This window comes from Chionomys nivalis, chromosome 11 (assembly GCF_950005125.1).
Source record: "Chionomys nivalis chromosome 11, mChiNiv1.1, whole genome shotgun sequence".
NCBI classification, from domain to species: domain Eukaryota; kingdom Metazoa; phylum Chordata; class Mammalia; order Rodentia; family Cricetidae; genus Chionomys; species Chionomys nivalis.
Genome location: NC_080096.1, coordinates 7,834,640 through 7,852,725, shown reverse-complemented (window position 1 = coordinate 7,852,725; position 18,086 = coordinate 7,834,640). Strand labels below are relative to the sequence as shown.

The 18,086-nt window shown below is 48.4% G+C and overlaps 2 protein-coding genes across 2 annotated transcripts in view; one reads left to right on the top strand and one right to left on the bottom strand.

Moving 5' to 3' along the window:
• Mtor (mechanistic target of rapamycin kinase) overlaps positions 1-18,086 on the top strand; it is a 112,376-nt gene that overhangs the window by 36,921 nt on the left and 57,369 nt on the right. Inside the window, exons 26-28 of the mRNA XM_057783538.1 lie at positions 1,954-2,096; positions 4,033-4,195; positions 4,320-4,465. Of these exons, the coding sequence (XP_057639521.1) occupies positions 1,954-2,096; positions 4,033-4,195; positions 4,320-4,465 (452 nt within the window). The remainder of the gene's footprint in view (positions 1-1,953; positions 2,097-4,032; positions 4,196-4,319; positions 4,466-18,086) is intronic.
• Positions 7,846-13,699, bottom strand: Angptl7 (angiopoietin like 7). The gene is made up of 5 exons (XM_057783539.1): positions 13,109-13,699; positions 10,868-10,968; positions 10,199-10,393; positions 9,380-9,578; positions 7,846-9,200 (listed from the first exon to the last, which is right to left on the bottom strand). Exons 1-5 carry the CDS (start codon positions 13,461-13,463, stop codon positions 9,031-9,033), a joined length of 1,020 nt encoding a protein of 339 aa, XP_057639522.1. The 5' UTR covers positions 13,464-13,699; the 3' UTR covers positions 7,846-9,030.

Genomic DNA, 18,086 nt, shown 5'->3' with positions numbered 1-18,086 from the left:
GCATCGGATTCCCTATAGCTGAGTCAGAGACTGTCGTGAGCTGCCTAATGTGGGTGCTAAGAACCAAACTCCCATCCTCTGCAAGAGCAATGTGTAGTGATGGAGGCAAGCAGGCCTGCTTTTCGTCCCACCCGGCTCCCCGCAAGGCTAGCTTTACACCCGAAATAACAACACACAAATTGTATTCATTTAAACACTGCTTGGCCCATTATATCTAGCCTCTTCTTGGCTAACTCTCATATCTTGATTAACCCATTTCTAATAAACTGTGTAGCACCACAAGGTGGTGGCTTACCCGGAAAGATTCAGCATGTCTGATCTGGCGGCTGGCTCCATTGCGTCTGACCCAGAGAGGAGAGGCATGGCGATTGCCTCACTTCCTTCTTCCTCCCAGCATTCTGTTCTGTCTACTCCACCCACCTAAGGGCTGGCCTATCAAATGGCCAAGGCAGTTTCTTTATTAACCAGTGAAATCAACACAAAACAGAAGACCCTCCCACATCGGCAATGTATGCTCTTAACCAAGGAGCCATCTCTCCAGCCCTTCTACCCAGGACTCAGACAATAAACATAAATGCCAACAGTCAGACAAAAGGGGGAATTTCTAGTTTATCTTCCCAAGAACAGATCAAGTTCAGAAACCCTAAGCCAAATCCTCCATCACCGACTCTTAATCCATTTTGTTGAAAGTAAAAATATGCTTCCCTATGTAATCAGAAATGGGATGTTGTGTTTATCAATTGTTTAAAGTTTCTCCTGTTTTTCTGTGGTGCTAGGAATGAAATCCTCTCTGTTTTGAGGTGTAGCAGTGCTCGCATGTTTTCCCAGCACTTGGAAGATGGAGCAGGGAGTACTCACGTTCAAGATCAAGTCTAGACGTTGGGGACCTAGCAATAGAGCCCGGCCAGTTCAGGTCCATGCCTTGTTGATGATAGCAGCCACTTTTTGTTCATCTGTTTGAGCTAGGCCATCTGGATACAGTTAGATGAGGAGCCTGAAGCTCATTGTTACTGCTGTGAGTGGCTGAGTCAGGACTCCAAATAGGATTGGAGCTTCAGAGAACAATGCCCACTTAGTACACTAGTGTGATGTACACCACTAAAGTTCATTACACTCGTTAGTTAAGCCTTAATTAAGATGTTCAGTGGAGTGGAAGTTGGCATGTCCACTTTATAAATAAGGAGACAGACACAGGGTATTAAGTAATCGCCCAAGATTAGAGAGCCAAAAGTTACAAAACTGAGACCAGTTCAAGCCTTTGAGTCCTGGGTGTGGTTTTGGCCACTACACCAGAGTCTGATGTTCCACTAACATTCCTGCCCAAGCGGCTCCAGGAATACTTTGGGACCAGGGATGGAGCATAGGGCCTCACACGTGAGGATCTCAAGCACTAAGCCATACCTCAGCTCTGCAGAGCTGAATGCCCAGCTCACTTCTACACTGCGGCCATCCGTCTGTCTGTTAGGTTCTGTTGAAGACACTCTGGATGTGACAGACCTGCTGTGCTTGTTCTGCAGAGCAAGTCCAGCCCCAGCAGGTAGCACACGGGCCTTTCCTATGCTGCGCTGTGTTCAGAGGCTCCTGCTTTTGCCTTATGTGCTGCTTTAATTAAATCTCTTTTTTTATGTTCTGTAGGAACTACAGGTATGAATTACAAGTCACAGTAGAATGATGGTGACATCGGTGGTAGTGGTTTTGTGATGGCCCTAGAGCTAATGGCTTCTTTTTTTTTTTAAATATTTATTTATTTATTATGTATACAATATTCTGTCTTGTGTGTCTGCCTGAAGGCCAGAAGAAGGCATCAGATCTCATTTCAGATGGTTGTGAGCCACCATGTGGTTGCTGGGAATTGAACTCAGGACCTTTGGAAGAGCAGGCAATGCTCTTAACCACTGAGCCATCTCTCCAGCCCCGAGCTAATGGCTTCTTGTTGTCACATGTGTATCGCAGGCCTGGGGAGCTGCCAGAAGGGTCTCCAAAGATGACTGGCTGGAGTGGCTGAGACGGCTGAGTCTGGAGTTGCTGAAGGACTCGTCATCACCTTCCCTGCGCTCGTGCTGGGCCCTGGCACAGGCCTATAACCCAATGGCCAGGTATGTGTGCCAGGGCTTCCTGCCTGGCTTCCTTTCCCTGTTTGCAAGGCCTTTCTCTTCTTTTCTTTTTTTTCTGCAGTGGACACATTGTATATAGTGAGGAATAGTGATAATTTAATTAACAGGCAGCCATTTTCCATAGGGGGCAGTAGAAGGAAGGCATTTATTCCAGTTTCATCAACAGAGCTGGTTTACTATGTTAGTAGTAGTCATGGGCTCCATGCTCCATAATGATGTGGTTCCTCTCATTTATTTCACATTTTCTTTTTCTTTTTCTTTTTTTTTTTTTTTTTAATGTTTCAAAATGCCCTGTCTAGACGTTCTCTGTCTTTGTCGTGTATGGATTACACATGCTTAGCTGATGTTCTGTGTCACGCGTGTATGGATCACACATGCCTAGCTGATGCTTTGTGTCACGTGAGTGTGGATTACATGTGCCTAGCTGATACTCTGTGTCACGCGAGTGTGGATTACACATGCTTAACTGATGCTCTGTGTCACATGAGTGTGGATTACACGTGCCTGGCTGATGCTCTGTGTCATGCGAGTGTGGATTACACGTGCCTGGCTGATGCTCTGTGTCACATGAGTGTGGATTACACGTGCCTAGCTGATGCTCTGAACCACTCTTCTACCCAGGTCATCCTGAGCACAATGTCATTCCCAGAGAGTCTGGTTTGTTTGTTTTATTTGGTTTTTAGTTTTTTGGGACAGTTTCTTTGTGTAATGGCTTTGCCTGTCCTGAAACTCATGCTGTATACCAGGCTGGCCAGGAACTCACAGAGATCCTCCTGAGTGCTGGAATTAAAGACGTGTGCCATCACCACCTGGGAGAGGCTGTTTATTACCTTAGTCCCCGATATACATTGGGGATGCATTGTCAACTCTGAATAGATAAGGAAAGCTTGTTCCGTCATTTACACCATTCTTCTACCACCGCAGGCCACAGCGCCTAGAAACGTGGAAAGCATTTTATGTTGGGGGCTGGGGATATCCATCTGTGCGACTCTGTGGGGATCTCACCTCGGCGTTGTGGCCTTGGAAATGGCTCTTGTGCTGTGGAGACCGGCAGGGCGTCCTGTGTGCTTTGCTGGCACTTGAGTCCGTCATCCCTCACACAGTCACCCAGTCAGACGCTCTCGGTGTGTTTGGAAAGCAGTAGCAGATGCTGCCTTTGCCATTTTTGATCTTAAGAATTTGGACATTGGGGGCTGGAGAGATGGCTCAGAGGTTAAGAGCACTGTCTGCTCTTCCAGAGATCATGAGTTCAATTCCCAGCAACCACATGGTGGCTCACAACCATCTATAATGGAATCTGTCTCCCTCTTCTGGCCTGCAGACACACATGCAAACAGAATACTGTATACATAATAAATAAAATCTTTAAAAAAAAAAAAAAGAATTTGGACATTGTCCGGGCAATACTCCAAGAATCACTTAAGGACTGTTATTTCCTAAATCTGTTCGCGTTGAAGCTTTCTTTCTGGTCGTCCCAGTGCAGAGAAGCACGCAGAAACCGCCAGGAAATGTAACTGTGAAGAGAAGTTAGTTTGCTGTATCCTCCTTCCCACCCCACTCTACCACAGTCCCCTGGGTGCCGTGTCTATACACGCCCTAAAAGATAGAGTTGTCATTACTAGGCTTGCCGATGCCTGTCTGAGGTCACAGCAGTTGGGAGGTGAAGCAGTAGGGTGCCCGAGTATGAGAGCAGTCTGGGCTGTAGTGTGACCCAGGCTCAAACAAGCAAACAGATTCGAGTTTCCTCCTTTGCTTGCCACAGAGCAGGTAGTGACCAGCACTTATTGTGCTGCTTGGGGAAGGTTTAGATAACTTCCAACAAGCTCCATCAGGCAGCTTTGCTCCTTGTAATCAAACGGCAGTGCCAGAAGCAGGTTGACAGATTCCTGACATCCTTCCCTGCCCCCTGGGTTCACAGGGATCTCTTCAATGCTGCGTTTGTGTCCTGCTGGTCTGAACTGAATGAAGACCAACAAGATGAGCTCATCAGAAGCATTGAGTTGGCCCTTACTTCTCAAGACATTGCCGAAGTCACACAGACCCTCTTGAACTTGGCTGAGTTCATGGAACACAGTGACAAGGTGAGCTTTCCCTTCATTGTGCCAGTGGACGGTGGGAGGAAACCAGCTGGCAGGAGGGGCAAGCAGGAACACAGCCCACTCTTAACATGTGCCCCATCTACCATATTCCTGTGCTTTCCTGTAGGGCCCCCTGCCACTGAGAGATGACAATGGCATCGTGCTTTTGGGTGAGAGAGCTGCCAAGTGCCGAGCATATGCAAAAGCCCTACACTACAAAGAACTGGAGTTCCAGAAAGGGCCCACTCCTGCCATACTTGAGTCTCTCATCAGGTAGGCCCCAAACGCCTGTGCTGCTGCCTGCCCCACTTCACTGGGGTCCAGTGTAGAATTCAGCTGTGTGAAGTCTGCCATCAGGTGTGCCTGGCACATGTGAATATGTGGCTACAGATGGCTGTCAAGCCATGGTTGTCACTCCTGTCAATCCTTACCTGCACGCCGTTGTTCCCCACCCTGTGCTGTCTGGTCCCAGTAAAATCAATGGGAAGCAATTCTCTGGCCACAAGCCCTGGGAAAGACGGACGGATGGGTGTCTAGCTTAGGTGACGCTGCCGAGCAGCACTAGGTGCCCAGAGGCAGGGGCAGGTTTTAGAGACAGTCTTTTGGTGCCCACTCTTCCTCCTTTGGAGTTTTGTGACTATGAAGAGCAAAGTCTGAAATGCAGTGATATTTCCCTGGTTCGATTTTGTTCTCTCCTCGCTTAAGATGGTTTGGAATCTTCTGGGTACGGAAAAGGAAGATGTTTAGTAAATGTTGTACTGTTAGAAGTTACAAGCAGCCAGAAACATGATCCTCAGCTCCTCACTTCCCCCAATGATTTTAGAAATGGTAACTCTAAAATCTGATATCTCGTGGAGATGCTAACGTGGTTCATCATCTAACTGCAGATAGCTCAGGACAAATCAACAGCTAACAAGCTTCTGGGTAGGCCAGCAGACCCTGCTGAGCCAAGCGCTTCAGCAGCCATGTTCTGTGCGCACTCTGCCTTCATAGCAGGCCACAAACGGCATGATCCAAGAATCCGACTTCTGCCCCATCCACCGAAGTCCCATGTGGGGACATTTGCAAAGGTGCTGTCCCATGGGGACTGCTTCAGCACAGGAAACACAAAGACCTGCATTTCTCCCTTCTACCTCTCACTTGTTCAACCTCATGTGATAGCTTACAGAAACTAGGGTAACTAACTGGGCGTGTTAACACTAACTTCAGACAGCTATCGTGTCCTTGCTGACTTTCCTGAGACCTGTTTGAAGCTCCTCATCCCCACTGTTGGTTTTTCCTTATATTTGAGACAATCATAGAAACACTGAAGTTAATGGACTTGTCAGCAGAAAGATAGAGTATGAGCAGAAAAGCACTCGTTAGCTTTTTAAGCCAATGTAATGGAAAATGACCGCAGTTCCCTGCAAATAGATTTGGATTTGACGTGTTTTGTTTTATTTTGTTGGTTTAGATTTTTGGTTGTAAATTCAGATCGAAGGGAAAGCATGCACTCTAAGTTACTCAGGCCTGTTCATCTGACGGAGCTTGGGTGGCCTCGGGAGTCTCCCCAGTGCCTTTCTGTTCAGCTTCCGCCTGCAGCTTTCTTCTCTTCAGACAGAAACTTCTCTCCCTGAGCACCTCTGTGTCGTGTTGACTGTGATGCCCTCTTTACAGGGAAAGCTGTTTTCTTGCTTCTTGGGGGGGTGGGGGGGGATCTGTCTGTTTATTTAGTTTTGGTTTGGGTTTTTTGTTTGTTTGTTTTTTTGGGGGGGGGGAAGAGTGAACTTAGAATCCTCCTGTCTCAGTCTCCTGAGCTCTCTTTTAGACACACACCTGAGGAGAAAGTTGTGGGATCGGCCTTGGTCAGAGCTGCTCTTGGGAAACTGCCCCGAGTGGGAGACACCGGTAGCTCCTTCTGGGGTCCTGGCACTTTGAGTCCTACGCCCCTGTGTGGGTCTGGTCTTGAGATGGAGCTCTCAAGTCACTGACTAAATTCCTTTCTTCACAGTGGTTTCTGAGTTCCTGCTCCTTTCTCCCAGGCGAACTGTAGATGTCTTGTCTGTTTTGACTGTTAGCATCCCTCCCACACACAGTGGTTGTTTTTTTTTTTTTCCTAGTCATATTCCACTCACTAATTTATCTGTTCCCAGAGCTTATGGTAATACATACATTTAACATTACCAGCTATTTCTTATTTTTTATTTTTGCTTTTAAAAAACCAACAGTTTCCCTTTGAGCGGATGTGATGGTGCACACCTGTAATCCCAGCACTCACCAGGTAGATTTGGAAGGATTTTTCCACTCCGGTTCCATCTGTCTGTCTCCTACCTGTGTGTTCTGGGACAAATTAAATCCCACGTGTAGTCTTCAGGCTGGGTCAGCACTAAGACAATATAAACTGCTTGAAGCTCACATAGATGAGAAAGTATATAATCACTTCTCAGGGGAGCAGGGGATTAGGAGGAATTGGATTTTAAGAAACATATCATGCTAGCTATGGGGCCTTGGTTATCTAGTGCACGAGGACAGTGGTCTGTTGGCCTCTCTCCTGTTCTTGTTTTGCGAAAGGGTCTCACTGCATAGACTTGGCTGTCCTGGAGCTCTCCATAGACCAGGCTGACTCCTGCAGAGATCTGCAGGCCTCTGCCTCCCAAGTGTTGGGATCAAAAGCATGTGCCACAGCAGCCTGCCTGCCTTCTCTGCTCTGCTATGTAGAGAATCTCATCAGAGCTTGTGCTCTCTGTCCCACAGCATCCACACAGTGAAGAGCAAGGACTGGCGCTCACTGGGTGGGTCTGCCCCTGTTCCCAATTCTCAAAGGAAACATCCTTGTCTTCTACAGCAGCACCCAGCTCTGCTTCTGGACCCTGGTGGCTCTGTCTTCTCTATGTCAGAGGCTGTGAGGGCACCATCTGTCAGCCAGTACCAAACATGTGCTGGGAAGTGTGGGGGCTGGACTGCCTTGCTTGCTCTTTCTTCACCCTCCCTCTTCCCCTCTGAGGAGTTTCTCTCCGAAGTGTGGAGACCCACAGGGGTTCTTTGGGGCTCACATTAAATGGAGAACCATCAGCTTTTCTGTGGGGGCGCCTTGCTCTGCACACTCCTGTGAGGGCTGTCGTCCCGCTCCTCCAAACAGCATGGTGCTGGGCACCGCATTCTTCTGCCTGCCTGAGGAGGTTTCTGTTTGGATAGCACACCCCTTGGGACCCCTGTTTTATGCGGCTTCTCTTGTCACTTTATTTGAAAAATCCCCAAGGTTCTTGTTCATGAGGGGAAGTAGATTCCAGGACCAGACATCCGTGGGTACAGTGAAGTTACTAAGTGAGACATGGCTTATCTTGTCCTGACTTCCTCCAGAGGGCAGCTCCTCTTGTAAAGGACCAATCCCCTGACCCCTGCCGTGAGCCCAGGTTGGTATGGGCTGCCAGTGCCAGGCTCTGCTCCTGCTTTCCAGTGGCTTAGGCCCTTCCTCCTTTCCCCTTCCCCCTGTGCCACTCCCCCACCCCATCCCCCCTCCCCTGCCTCTGCCCTTTTCTTTTTCTGGCTTCCTGCTCCTTTGGTTTCCTTGACTCAATGCAAAACTAACTCAAGGGTCACTGCTCATTCTGACTTTTTACCTGAAGTTTTTACCATGCTCTCAGTGGTAATAATAACAATTTAGAAGAAAATACTCAAATTTTGATAGTATTTATTGTAAAAGGAAAAGGTAGTTTGAATGTTTAGAACAGAGACTACAATCTTTTATTTTTACAAAGCGAGGTGGTGCTTCTATACAGCCTAAGTTTCTAACCACAGCACCATCTACCTTCATTTCCAGACATTCTTCTTATAGGCAGTGTTTTTAAAGGGAATCTCTGAGTCCATTTCTTACAGAATGAGTAAAAATGGGTATGTACATTTACTGAGAATGTGTGAAGGCCATACTGTGATCGCGCGGAGGCTGTGCTCACTCCTGCTGGTCTTCCCTCCCACATGAGGCCTTGCAGTGCTGTTTCCTGGAGACTGCTTGAAGCAAGTCCGACTGGACAGCTGCTCTTTATCCCCACCTCTTTGTGCCTCTTGAAAATCCTATATGCCACCTATATACTCGAGAGGCAGAGGCAGGCGGATCTCTGTGAGTTCGAGGCCAGCCTGGTCTACAAGAGCTAGTGCCAGGACAGGCTCCAACGCTACAGAGAAACCCTGTCTCAAAAAACAAAAACAAAACAAAACAAAAAAATCCTGTTGCATCATGGTGGTGCAGGCCTTTAATCCCAGCACTTGGGAAGCAGAAGAAGCAGGTAGATCTCTATGAGTTCAAGGCCAACCACTACATGAGTTCAGAACAGCCAGAGCTATATAGAGAAACCCAGTCTCCAAAAGAAAAACAAAACAAATCCTGTAGACACAGGAAATGTCATGGGATTGAAGAAGAGGAAGCCCCCTCTCCACCACCCGCTCTTTCCCCTCTGAGAATCACCTCAGTCCTTCTTTACTCTTTTTGCTCATGACATCTAAGCCTCAGTTAGAGAAGCTGACTACAGTGACCTCTGGATTACTGTTTCCCACAGAAAGTCATGTGAAGAACAGCTGCTGCTCTCTGGGCCCACACAGTCATCCCCCCGAGGCACCTGTGGCAGGCCCCCCTGGGTCTACTAACTGTGTTGCCATTTGCTAGTGCGTTAGTTCTATTGTGTGTACATGTGCTCACATCGGTGGCACCGAGAGTTCTCTCGGGCTCCTTAGAGAGTGACTTTTTGTTGAAGATGATAGACCGTTCCCTTCCTACCCTTTTCCACCCTCCTCCCATCCTGCTCTGCCCCGCTCAGCCTTCCACGTGCCTCACTCCAATAGCTCTACGTTGCAGCAGCCTTCTCTTAGGGCTTGAAGTCTTCTGGACGGATCTTCATCTCCACCCGTTTGAGGGAGTAGTTGGCTCCGTGCCAGCCGTACCAAGTGATGCCATCCATATGTTTCTTGTGCTCCCCCAGGCGGTAGTACACCCCATTGAGGTTGGAATCTGTGCAGCAGTTGTACCAGTAGCCACCTGGCATGAGAAACAGATGAGGCTAGTAGGCTGGGATGGCTCCCTAGGCTGTGGCTGACTGATGGCGCTAAAGCTGACAGCAAAGGGACCGCCACAGCCAGAGCACAGCTGTAGTTCACTGCTTGTTCTCAGCGGTACTGTGGGCCCCAGACTTTGTCCCTCTGCCTCCCAGCCCTCACCTTTACGGAGCTGTGCACACTTGTCCAAGCAGTTGTCATTGTCCTTGTCCTTGGTGCTGAAGACTGTGTTGTTATGGTAGAGAAGGGCGTCCTTCCCCACGTTGCCACTGTAGTTCCCCAGGAAGAGGCGGTAGCTGTTCAGCTCATTGCCCAATGCAAATTGGCTGTACTCTGCGTACCGTGTGTTGCCCTCCCAGTCCTGGCAAGGAGGAGCAGAGTCTTAGGAAAGCTGTAAAGGACTTCATTTCGACAGACCCTGAGCCCTTCCTCTCTCTCTAGTTCCACAGCCAAATGTCTCCTTAATGATGGGACTCTGTTAAGACTGTTACAGTTGACCCTGTTATCTGGAAGCTAGCAAACACAGGTCTGAGACCAAACTTGAATCTGGACTCACCATATGACCTGGATTGTTCTTTCTGTGCCCCTTCATGTCTCTGTTAGACTTTTGTTTTAAATCTCCCTCTGAGATGCTATGAGAGCAAGTGGGGACATTGTACTTGAAGCCTTCTAGAGTGCCACCACCCAGCATCCCTGAGATTTGTACTTAAAAAGATCCCAGGCAGAGGCAATGGTGTTTCTATCTCTCTATGGTTTACCCTGTTCTGGCCTGCGTCTCCCCAGGTCTGGGCCAGCTGTAGTTTAACTTTGCTGAGAGGTAGAAAGAAGAAAAAAATCTTCCTCAGCTGTACTGAAGCTTCAGGGAAGTTGCCACAGTGGCCGTCCTGACCTAATGTAAGCAGACCATGGTGGTGGCTTCCAAACCATGCGTAGTCGTGTGCTGTGGACCTGGGCCATCAGGGCCTCACAGCTCACGCTTACCTCCAGCTCCACACGGAGCCTTGTTGGCTGTCTGGTAAGCCGGTGGATGTGTTCATTCCCTAACCAGAAGTCTCCTCGGATGCTGCCAAAGCCCTGCTTATACTGTCTCCAGTCTTGGTAGAAGGAGACGAGGCCACTCTTGCGTCTCTGGATGATGGTCCAGCCTCCGCCTGAAGTTTCCATATCACAGAACACCTGAAACAGAGAAGATCCTCTGGGCAGGGGTAGGAGCTTGAGGACAGACTCCCCCATCTGTGTGCTGTGTCTACAGGGTCAAGCAGTCGGTCCATGGACTCTGCACACTGTAGCAGAAATATTGCCCCCAGTGTGGAGGGGCTGGGGCACCGTGGTGGTTAGCTTGGGGATGTAAGGGGGGGGGGGCATCAGGTGAACACAGCTTGAATGGAAGAATGAGGTTCTTCAGTGTGCCTCCTTCTAATGTCTCCTTTCCTGGAGGGCAGTTGCTCTAGGACTTTGCCGGAAGTGTGAGCTAGTAATGTGTTGGGAGGGATTAGAGTTAACATTTGACAGGTGGCTGGATCTGGAGGAGAGATCCCATAAACTGGGCACTCTCACAGCTCCACCGTGGACCATTTGCTTCTCCAAGTCTCCCTTTCTGTGGACCAGACCTTTAAGGACAAAGGTAGGACATGGCAGTAGTGACCTCACCTCCAGCTCAGGACTGCCCAGGAACTCATCAGGAGGAAGCTTGTACACTCCAGAGATGCGGTAGTTCTTCTGGTAGAGGGAGTAGCAGTCATAGATGGCATCTGTGGGGGACACCCAGAGTGAACAGGGATGGGAGGGCATGCCTGCCGCATCCGAACTAGATTTTAATTCTACCGTAGGGTGCCCATGAGTAGAAGCAGGTGTCATGACTGTGGGGGCAGGTTTGGGCTTCCTTGGTTATAAAGCAGTGGAATAGGGAGACCCTTCACCTGTGCCAAGGGATCTTAACCAGGAAGCTCCAGGGTAAGTGTAAGTAAGACACCCTGTTGTAGCTCCAGACCATGAAACTACAATGGTATGGCCTGTGAAGGCCATTTGACAGATGCCCTGTGAGTAGCTTCAGGCTTCTTGGGTGGGACCTCAGCCAGGGGCTAAGTTGCTAGTACCTCAGAAGGTTGCTGTTTCTTGGTTTTTTTTTCCTCAGGTAATAGCCTCTGTGAATTAGGGAGACAGATTTGAAATTTTACCCCCTCCTCAATCTCACTTGCTACATGCTCAAATGAAAACCAAAACCCCAAGGAGCCTATTGGGACAGTGCCCTGCAAGTTTTGATAAACAAGGAAATGAGACATTCCCACTTCCCCTTGGGCTTGATTTAAAAGCTTCCTTGGCTGCTTTGAGGCTGCTCTGTGCTGGGTTTTGTGTCCTTGTTGTGAATAACAGAGCAGGGCTTCAAAGAAGCAGCTGCTTCTAGGAGAGTCTGGCTGTGAAGGAGACACTTCCTGCTCCTGGGTCTGGGGACTTTCTAGGAGAGTCTGGCTGTTGAAGGAGTCACTTCCTGCTCCCTGTCTGGGGACTTTTTCCTTGGTGCCTGCTGGCACAGGTGGAAATGGGAGGTCCCAAAGTGCCCGTTTTCGCACAGGCCATATTGGGGAAGGGGAATGAGGTACACCTGCCCTCCCAGCAGACTTCCAGTAGCAAGAAGCGGCACAGCCTCTGCATCTGGCCTGCTCTTCCGCGTGAGCAGTTTCATCTCAGACTAAATGAAGGCTCTGGTAAATGAGAACACCTACCTGTCGGTTCCCAAGCCGAGGATCACAAGGTTCATCTTTGAAACAGGTTTATATATTTGTTTAATTAGCAGACTTTTTAATTAACAGACTTTTCAGGCTTAATTTTGGGCAAAACTTTTTCTTTGTCTGAACCAAGGGTAACCAGGGTCTTACTCACTGGAAGCCAATCATAACTTCTTGATTTGGTTTATAATGCTGGGTGCAAATACTTCACCTATAGAATATACTCAGTCCAAATGTTTTCCAGTAACATCAGAAAATTAGATTTATCTCTAAACAGCAGATTCATTTATTGGCCTGCCTGTGCCAAGCTAACTAAAAACTGAAATATTGTTTTCCTGAAGAGCGAATTGCATGTGCCTTGTTTTCAACCACTAAAGATCAGCTTTTCAGCATTACATTTGCTTATGTTTTGTGTTATTTGGGGGAGTTTTATTAGCAAACATGGGGAAAATAGATCAGAACTGTAGAATATCAGGGTATCTGTCCTTTCTTGAGCACAAAGGTGTCAGTCAAAAGGTTGCAGGCTATGTCTGCACTGAGATGAGCTAGGTGGCATTTGCCACCTGTCTGCACTAAGTCCTGAGGATACGCAAGCACTGTATGGGGTGAAACTTAGCCTCTAGAGCAGCAGCTGCTACCGTCTACTTCTTTGCTACCGTTCCTGCTTCTTTGCGTCTGTCAGCACCCGGCAAGGAAGTATAGCAGGGCCACAACAACCTTGTGTGACTTTGGGCAGACTTCATGCTTCAAAGGGGAGTTCAGACTCCTCATTTGCTGAAATTTTATGTAATTCAGATGGACTGGATGAAGCCAGGCATGATACTTCATGCCTGCAATTCCAGTGCTTGGGAGGCAGTAGGATCAAGAGTCCAGGGCCGGCCTAGGCTGTGTGTGTGTGTGTGTGTGTGTGTGTGTGTGTGTGTGTGTATATATATATAGTGAGCTTGAAGCCAGCCTGGGCTATATGAGACTTTGTCTCAGAGAGAGACTGGTAGGTCTTGGCTAACCTTGCAGGACATCACTAACCCCCAATAAGTACAAAGTGAACCTTTAATGATAATGCACCTCCCAAGGGCTCCCCAAAGTTGTCCTGTTGAGCGGGTCATCCAGAAGCAGTGCTGGGGCCAGGAGACCTCAGCGGGGACGAGGCACAGACAGCACTTACCTGCCGAGGTCTGCGTAACTGTCTGAGCTGCCTGCAGCTGCATGATATCGATTTGGTTGTTCATCTCAGAGTACTTCCCCTCAGCCACTGTGAGCCGAGCCTCCATGCGCTTGCTGCTGCTCTCCAGCTCCATCACCTGCATGACCACACTGACCCAGTCGCTCTCCTGCTTCTTGCTCAGCTCACCCAGCAGACTACTGAGGTTGGCAACCTGGGCTTTGAGCTCCCTCATCTCCTCACAGCACACAGCCGCTTTGAGCTGCGCAGGTGTCTTGCGCTTAGGAGGCTTCTGCAGCCACACTGGGTGGCTGACAAAGGCCACAAAGATAATGCATAGCCAGGTCTTCCGTAGCATTGTCCAGAGCACTGTTGAGATGTCTCCTGTAGAGTCTGTACCTAGCGGAGTCTGTGAAGATGCAGGAAGCTGAGTTTTTGACTCACACTAGCAGTTTTCTTCCTTCCTGGGGGTCTCCTTTCTCTGCACTTTCTTAACCTTTCTCAAAGCTAAAGTTCTGAAGAGGACCTCAGTGGGTGTCCCAAGTCTGAATGCCCCACCAAGGCAGCATCTTAAATATTGTTAGTGCCTGTACTCCACCCTACCATGCTGTGTGCTAAAGCCCCTCCCATCTCATCTGGGAGGGTCAGGTGCCTGTTGAGTGAGGTCAGCACAGAGTTAGGCCAGAGGCAAGGAGGAGGGGAACGGAACGAGTATTTGTTTCTTTGTCTGTACAGTCTCTGGTCTCAGACAGGAGGCTGCGAATTTGTTTCCAGTTGCGCCTATTAAATTATACCCCTGCCAGCCACTGGCTCGGCTCTATCAGCACACAGGCAGCAGAAGAGTTCCAAACTCCTGTCTGAAGGTTATATAATGCAGACTGAGGGTGAGGTTGTGAGCCGGAGTCAGGACTGAGACTGCTGAGCTAGGGAGCCTGCTAAGGCAATCCATGCTGCTTCCTTGTGGTTCTGGGCTATTTGGACATCCCACTGAGTGTGGGCAAGCATGAGTTTTAACTGGGATGGATACCTCTTTTTCTGGTCATCATTCAGTGCTGTAGAAAATCCTGCTGAATCCGAATTAGTAGTTTGCCTCTGTGGACTGTCTTCCTTTTCACACCTTCCTTCCAAAAAAGATGGCTTGACATTTTACAAGGAGCTGTCACAAACTTAGGACAGAGAGGAAGACTCAGTCCTGCCAGGCGTGGCTCTGGGATTGGTCGCCCACACTTCTGTCAGAGTCTGGACAACAGGGAATAAGCCCAGCTTTTGCCTGAGCTTCAGCCTTTAAGAAAAGACTCCCTGTCACCTAATCAGTCCAGATCAGGAACCTGGATTCCCTCTCTCCTTGCAGTGTGGTTTGCAAGTTGTTAGTCCTCCAGCACTTTCGTGTGCCTTTGCCTGAGAAATGGGGTTATTATAACCTTCATTTGAAGTGCTAAAACCATGTAAAGTCCTGGAACTTTTCACTAAAACGATATGCAAAGGTCCCGCTGTCCTTACCGCAGGAGCTGTCTTTGGAACGTTTGCCACTGAGACAGTCACTTGACCTGCTGCCAACACAAGGGAAAGCAGGAAGGCATGCTGGCCAGCTGTGGTGGCACTCTCCTAATGTCCCAGAACTCAGGGCAGAGGCAGGAGTGTACGTTTTAACGATTTGAGTTATATAGCAAGTTCAAGGCTAGCCTGAGCTAAATGGTAAAAAAAGAAAAGGAAATGCAAGGAAAGTAGTCATTTCTTTTCAGTAGAAGACTCTGAGGAGCCAGGCATGATGGTGCACACCTTTAATCCCAGTACTTGGGAGGCAGAGTCAGGTAGATCTCTGTGAGTTCAAGGCCAGTTTGGTCTACAGAATTTCAGGACAGTCAGGACTGTTACAGAGAGAAACTCTGTCTACAAAACAAAACAAACAAACAAAAAAGAGACAGAGAAATAGAAAATCAAACAATATTTGCAGTGTATACTCCTGGATTCAGACGTATAAAGACCTCTCCACCCGGTGGCTCATGTGAGCAGACACCGAGTTCAGGATGGAGGAGATGTGCAAGGCTCTGCATCTCGTGAGTGTGCGTAGAAACACACATTCCAACCACAGTAAGACGCCACTGCATCCCAGCCAGGAGGGTGAAAGTGGAAAAGCCGAAAATAGCAAATGTTGGCAGAAAAGTAGATTGTTTGGGTTTTCATGTCTACTGAGGGAAGTGTGAAGAGTGAAACCAGCATGGTGCCGTGCAGAGCTGAACACAGCCTGTGACCTGGAGTTCTAGCTATCTTCTCAACAGCAGTGCAAGCACATGGGCTCGACAGACACTCAGGAGAGTTCATGGAAAGGCCTCTCCCAGGAACCAAGCTGAAATCAATCTGTCAGCAGTTGCATATGCAGACTGTAGCATTTGACACAGCAAATTACTGTTCCACAGCAGGAAGGGCAGGTACCACAGCATTCAGCAGCACGGTGTGTCTGACAGAGCATGAGACCAGGTAGTCACAAGTTCAAAATCTAACAAGCAAAGGGCTGGGAGATGACTCTGTTTAACAACACTTGCTGTGCTTATAGAGGACCAAGGTTTGAGCACCAGGATCCACATGGTGGCTCACAGCTGCCCTTAATCCCAGTGCCCAGGAGATCCAGTGCCCTTGTCTGACTTCTGCAAGCACAGGCATCTATGCAGGCAAACCACTCATATATATAAAATGAAAATAAATAAATCTGCCGGGCGGTGGTGGCGCACGCCTTTAATCCCAGCACTCGGGAGGCAGAGGCAGGCGGATCTCTGTGAGTTCGAGGCCAGCCTGGTCTAGAAGAGCTAGTTCCGAGACAGGAACCAAAAAGCTACGGAGAAACCCTGTCTCGAAAATTCAAAAAAAAAAAAAAGAAAAGAAATCTTAAAAACCACAAAACCAGCAGGCTGAGTGTTAGACATCAGTGACAGTCCCCATGAGGAGTGGGATGGTGGGTGGGAGGTGACAGGAGCTGCAGTGCACTGCTCTGTACTTTGTCTGGTGAAGTCCCAAGTGTCCTTCCGCTGATAATCCATCTGTCTCTGCACTTAGGGACATTCTTTCGTGCGTATTTCCTTCTAGAAATTGTTTAAAAATAAATGATGCACCAATAATGGAGTAGTACCTGACTTGGGATTGAAGTACAGTAAATCTCAAGCATTTCACATCGTCACCTCAGTGGGAACATCTCTCCTGACTCCCGGGCTGAACTCGATCCCCACATTATTCTCCAGTTGCTTTATTTTCCCATTTGTTCCATTACATGACATTTGTTTCTGTTAGTCCTTTTTGTATTTGTATCTAACTATGGCCCTAACCTGTAAACTCCATGAAGAACAGGCCTTGTCTGTCTGTCCTCTCTTGTAGCTGCATCTGACACTCAGCACAAAGCCCGAGGTAGAATACCTTACTGGATCTAAGAGATGGAGGTGGGGCTCCAAAGGGGTAGTCCCTAATACCTACTCTGGGATTTACAGTCTCTCTGACTTTTGTCTCTGTAACAGTGAAGTGTATCAGTGGTGACACCACTGTCATCTCAGTTCCTTGGGACGCTCATTGTCTGTGTGTCACCTCTCTCCTAAGCTCCCTCCCTATACATAGATAGGCCGAGTTTCCTTTCCTCTGACATCAGAAGGGATGGGTGGAGTGTAGGACAGCCCATATTGCTTTTACAAAAGGCACACCTGGAAGCTACCTGATCGCTCCATGCCAGCCCTTTTCTGTTGCCCACAGCATCCACATGGGCCCCAGGTCTTGGCCATCCAGAGGCCAAGATCAGACTTCACCCAAAATACACAGTGTGCTTTGCATCCAAGTAGATCAAACTAGGTTCAGGTTGAGCTTTGAGCCCTCCCCACCCACATCTTCTTTCTTGTAGTCTTTTGCCTGAGTGCTTCATTTCTCTCTGGGTATGAAGAAGCAGAGAAAGGGAGAAAAACTTCCAGGCGTCACCAGGAGAGGGGCAGCGCCCACTGTTGCAGAATAGAGAGGTAACAGCCAATTTGTCAAAAAGATAAAGTTGGAAGTAATTAACTGGCTGACATACCGGGAGCAGTGTGCCTGCCAATAGCTCCCTAAATCAGCCAAAGCCTTGGAAATGTGACAGCCATTCATCAGTTTTACAGCATGCCTCAGACAGGCTCCTCAGTTGGAAACCTGGCCCTCACAGATCGTGTGCTTTGACACTCTGAGGCTTGAACCAACCTGTGCCACATGCTTGATTGTATTAGGTACCAGGTCCACATCCATCCAGGAGATGCCTGCAAGCAGTATGTACCCAGCCTGTCACCAGGCAGTGCTTGGCCTCTGGGGACAGTTTCCAGAGGGCACATGGAGTTGTAAGTGCATACACAGTTTCCTTGTGGCCTGGACCCACCAGGTAGCACTGTCAGCCAACTGGATTCTCTTGGTGATGACTTATTAGCATAGCATTAAAAAGAATTATGAGGCCAGTTGTGGTAGCCCACACCTGAAACCCCAGCATTGCAGAGACTGGGGTAGGAAAACAGCAAGTTCATGGGCTGCTTAGTGAGACCGTCTCGAAACTCACAAAACAAGCAAGTATAAGGTATCTTAGTAAAGTAGAAATGCCTGTAAAAGCAGAAGGCAGAAGCATATGCTGTGTATCCCTATGTAAAATATATTTAATATGCACAGGTGGGATTATTTTACATTAAAATTATATTGTACTAATATTTATATAGTACATATATAACATATTTCCTACCCTGACTGAGTGTGTCTTAATTTGGGGCGGGGAGACTAAAGATACAGGTCAGTGCAATAGCACTCCCCTAATACGTGTGAGGCCAGGGCTCAATCGCCAGCACCTTATGCCACCAAAATCATGTGTGTTTGCCTCTCCGTGTCTCCCTTCTCCAACAAGTTACAAAGATGATTTGTTGGGTGTGGTACTTTATGCCTATGTTCCCAGCACCCTGGCTGACACAGAAATAACACTACAAGTTCAAGGGCCAGCCTA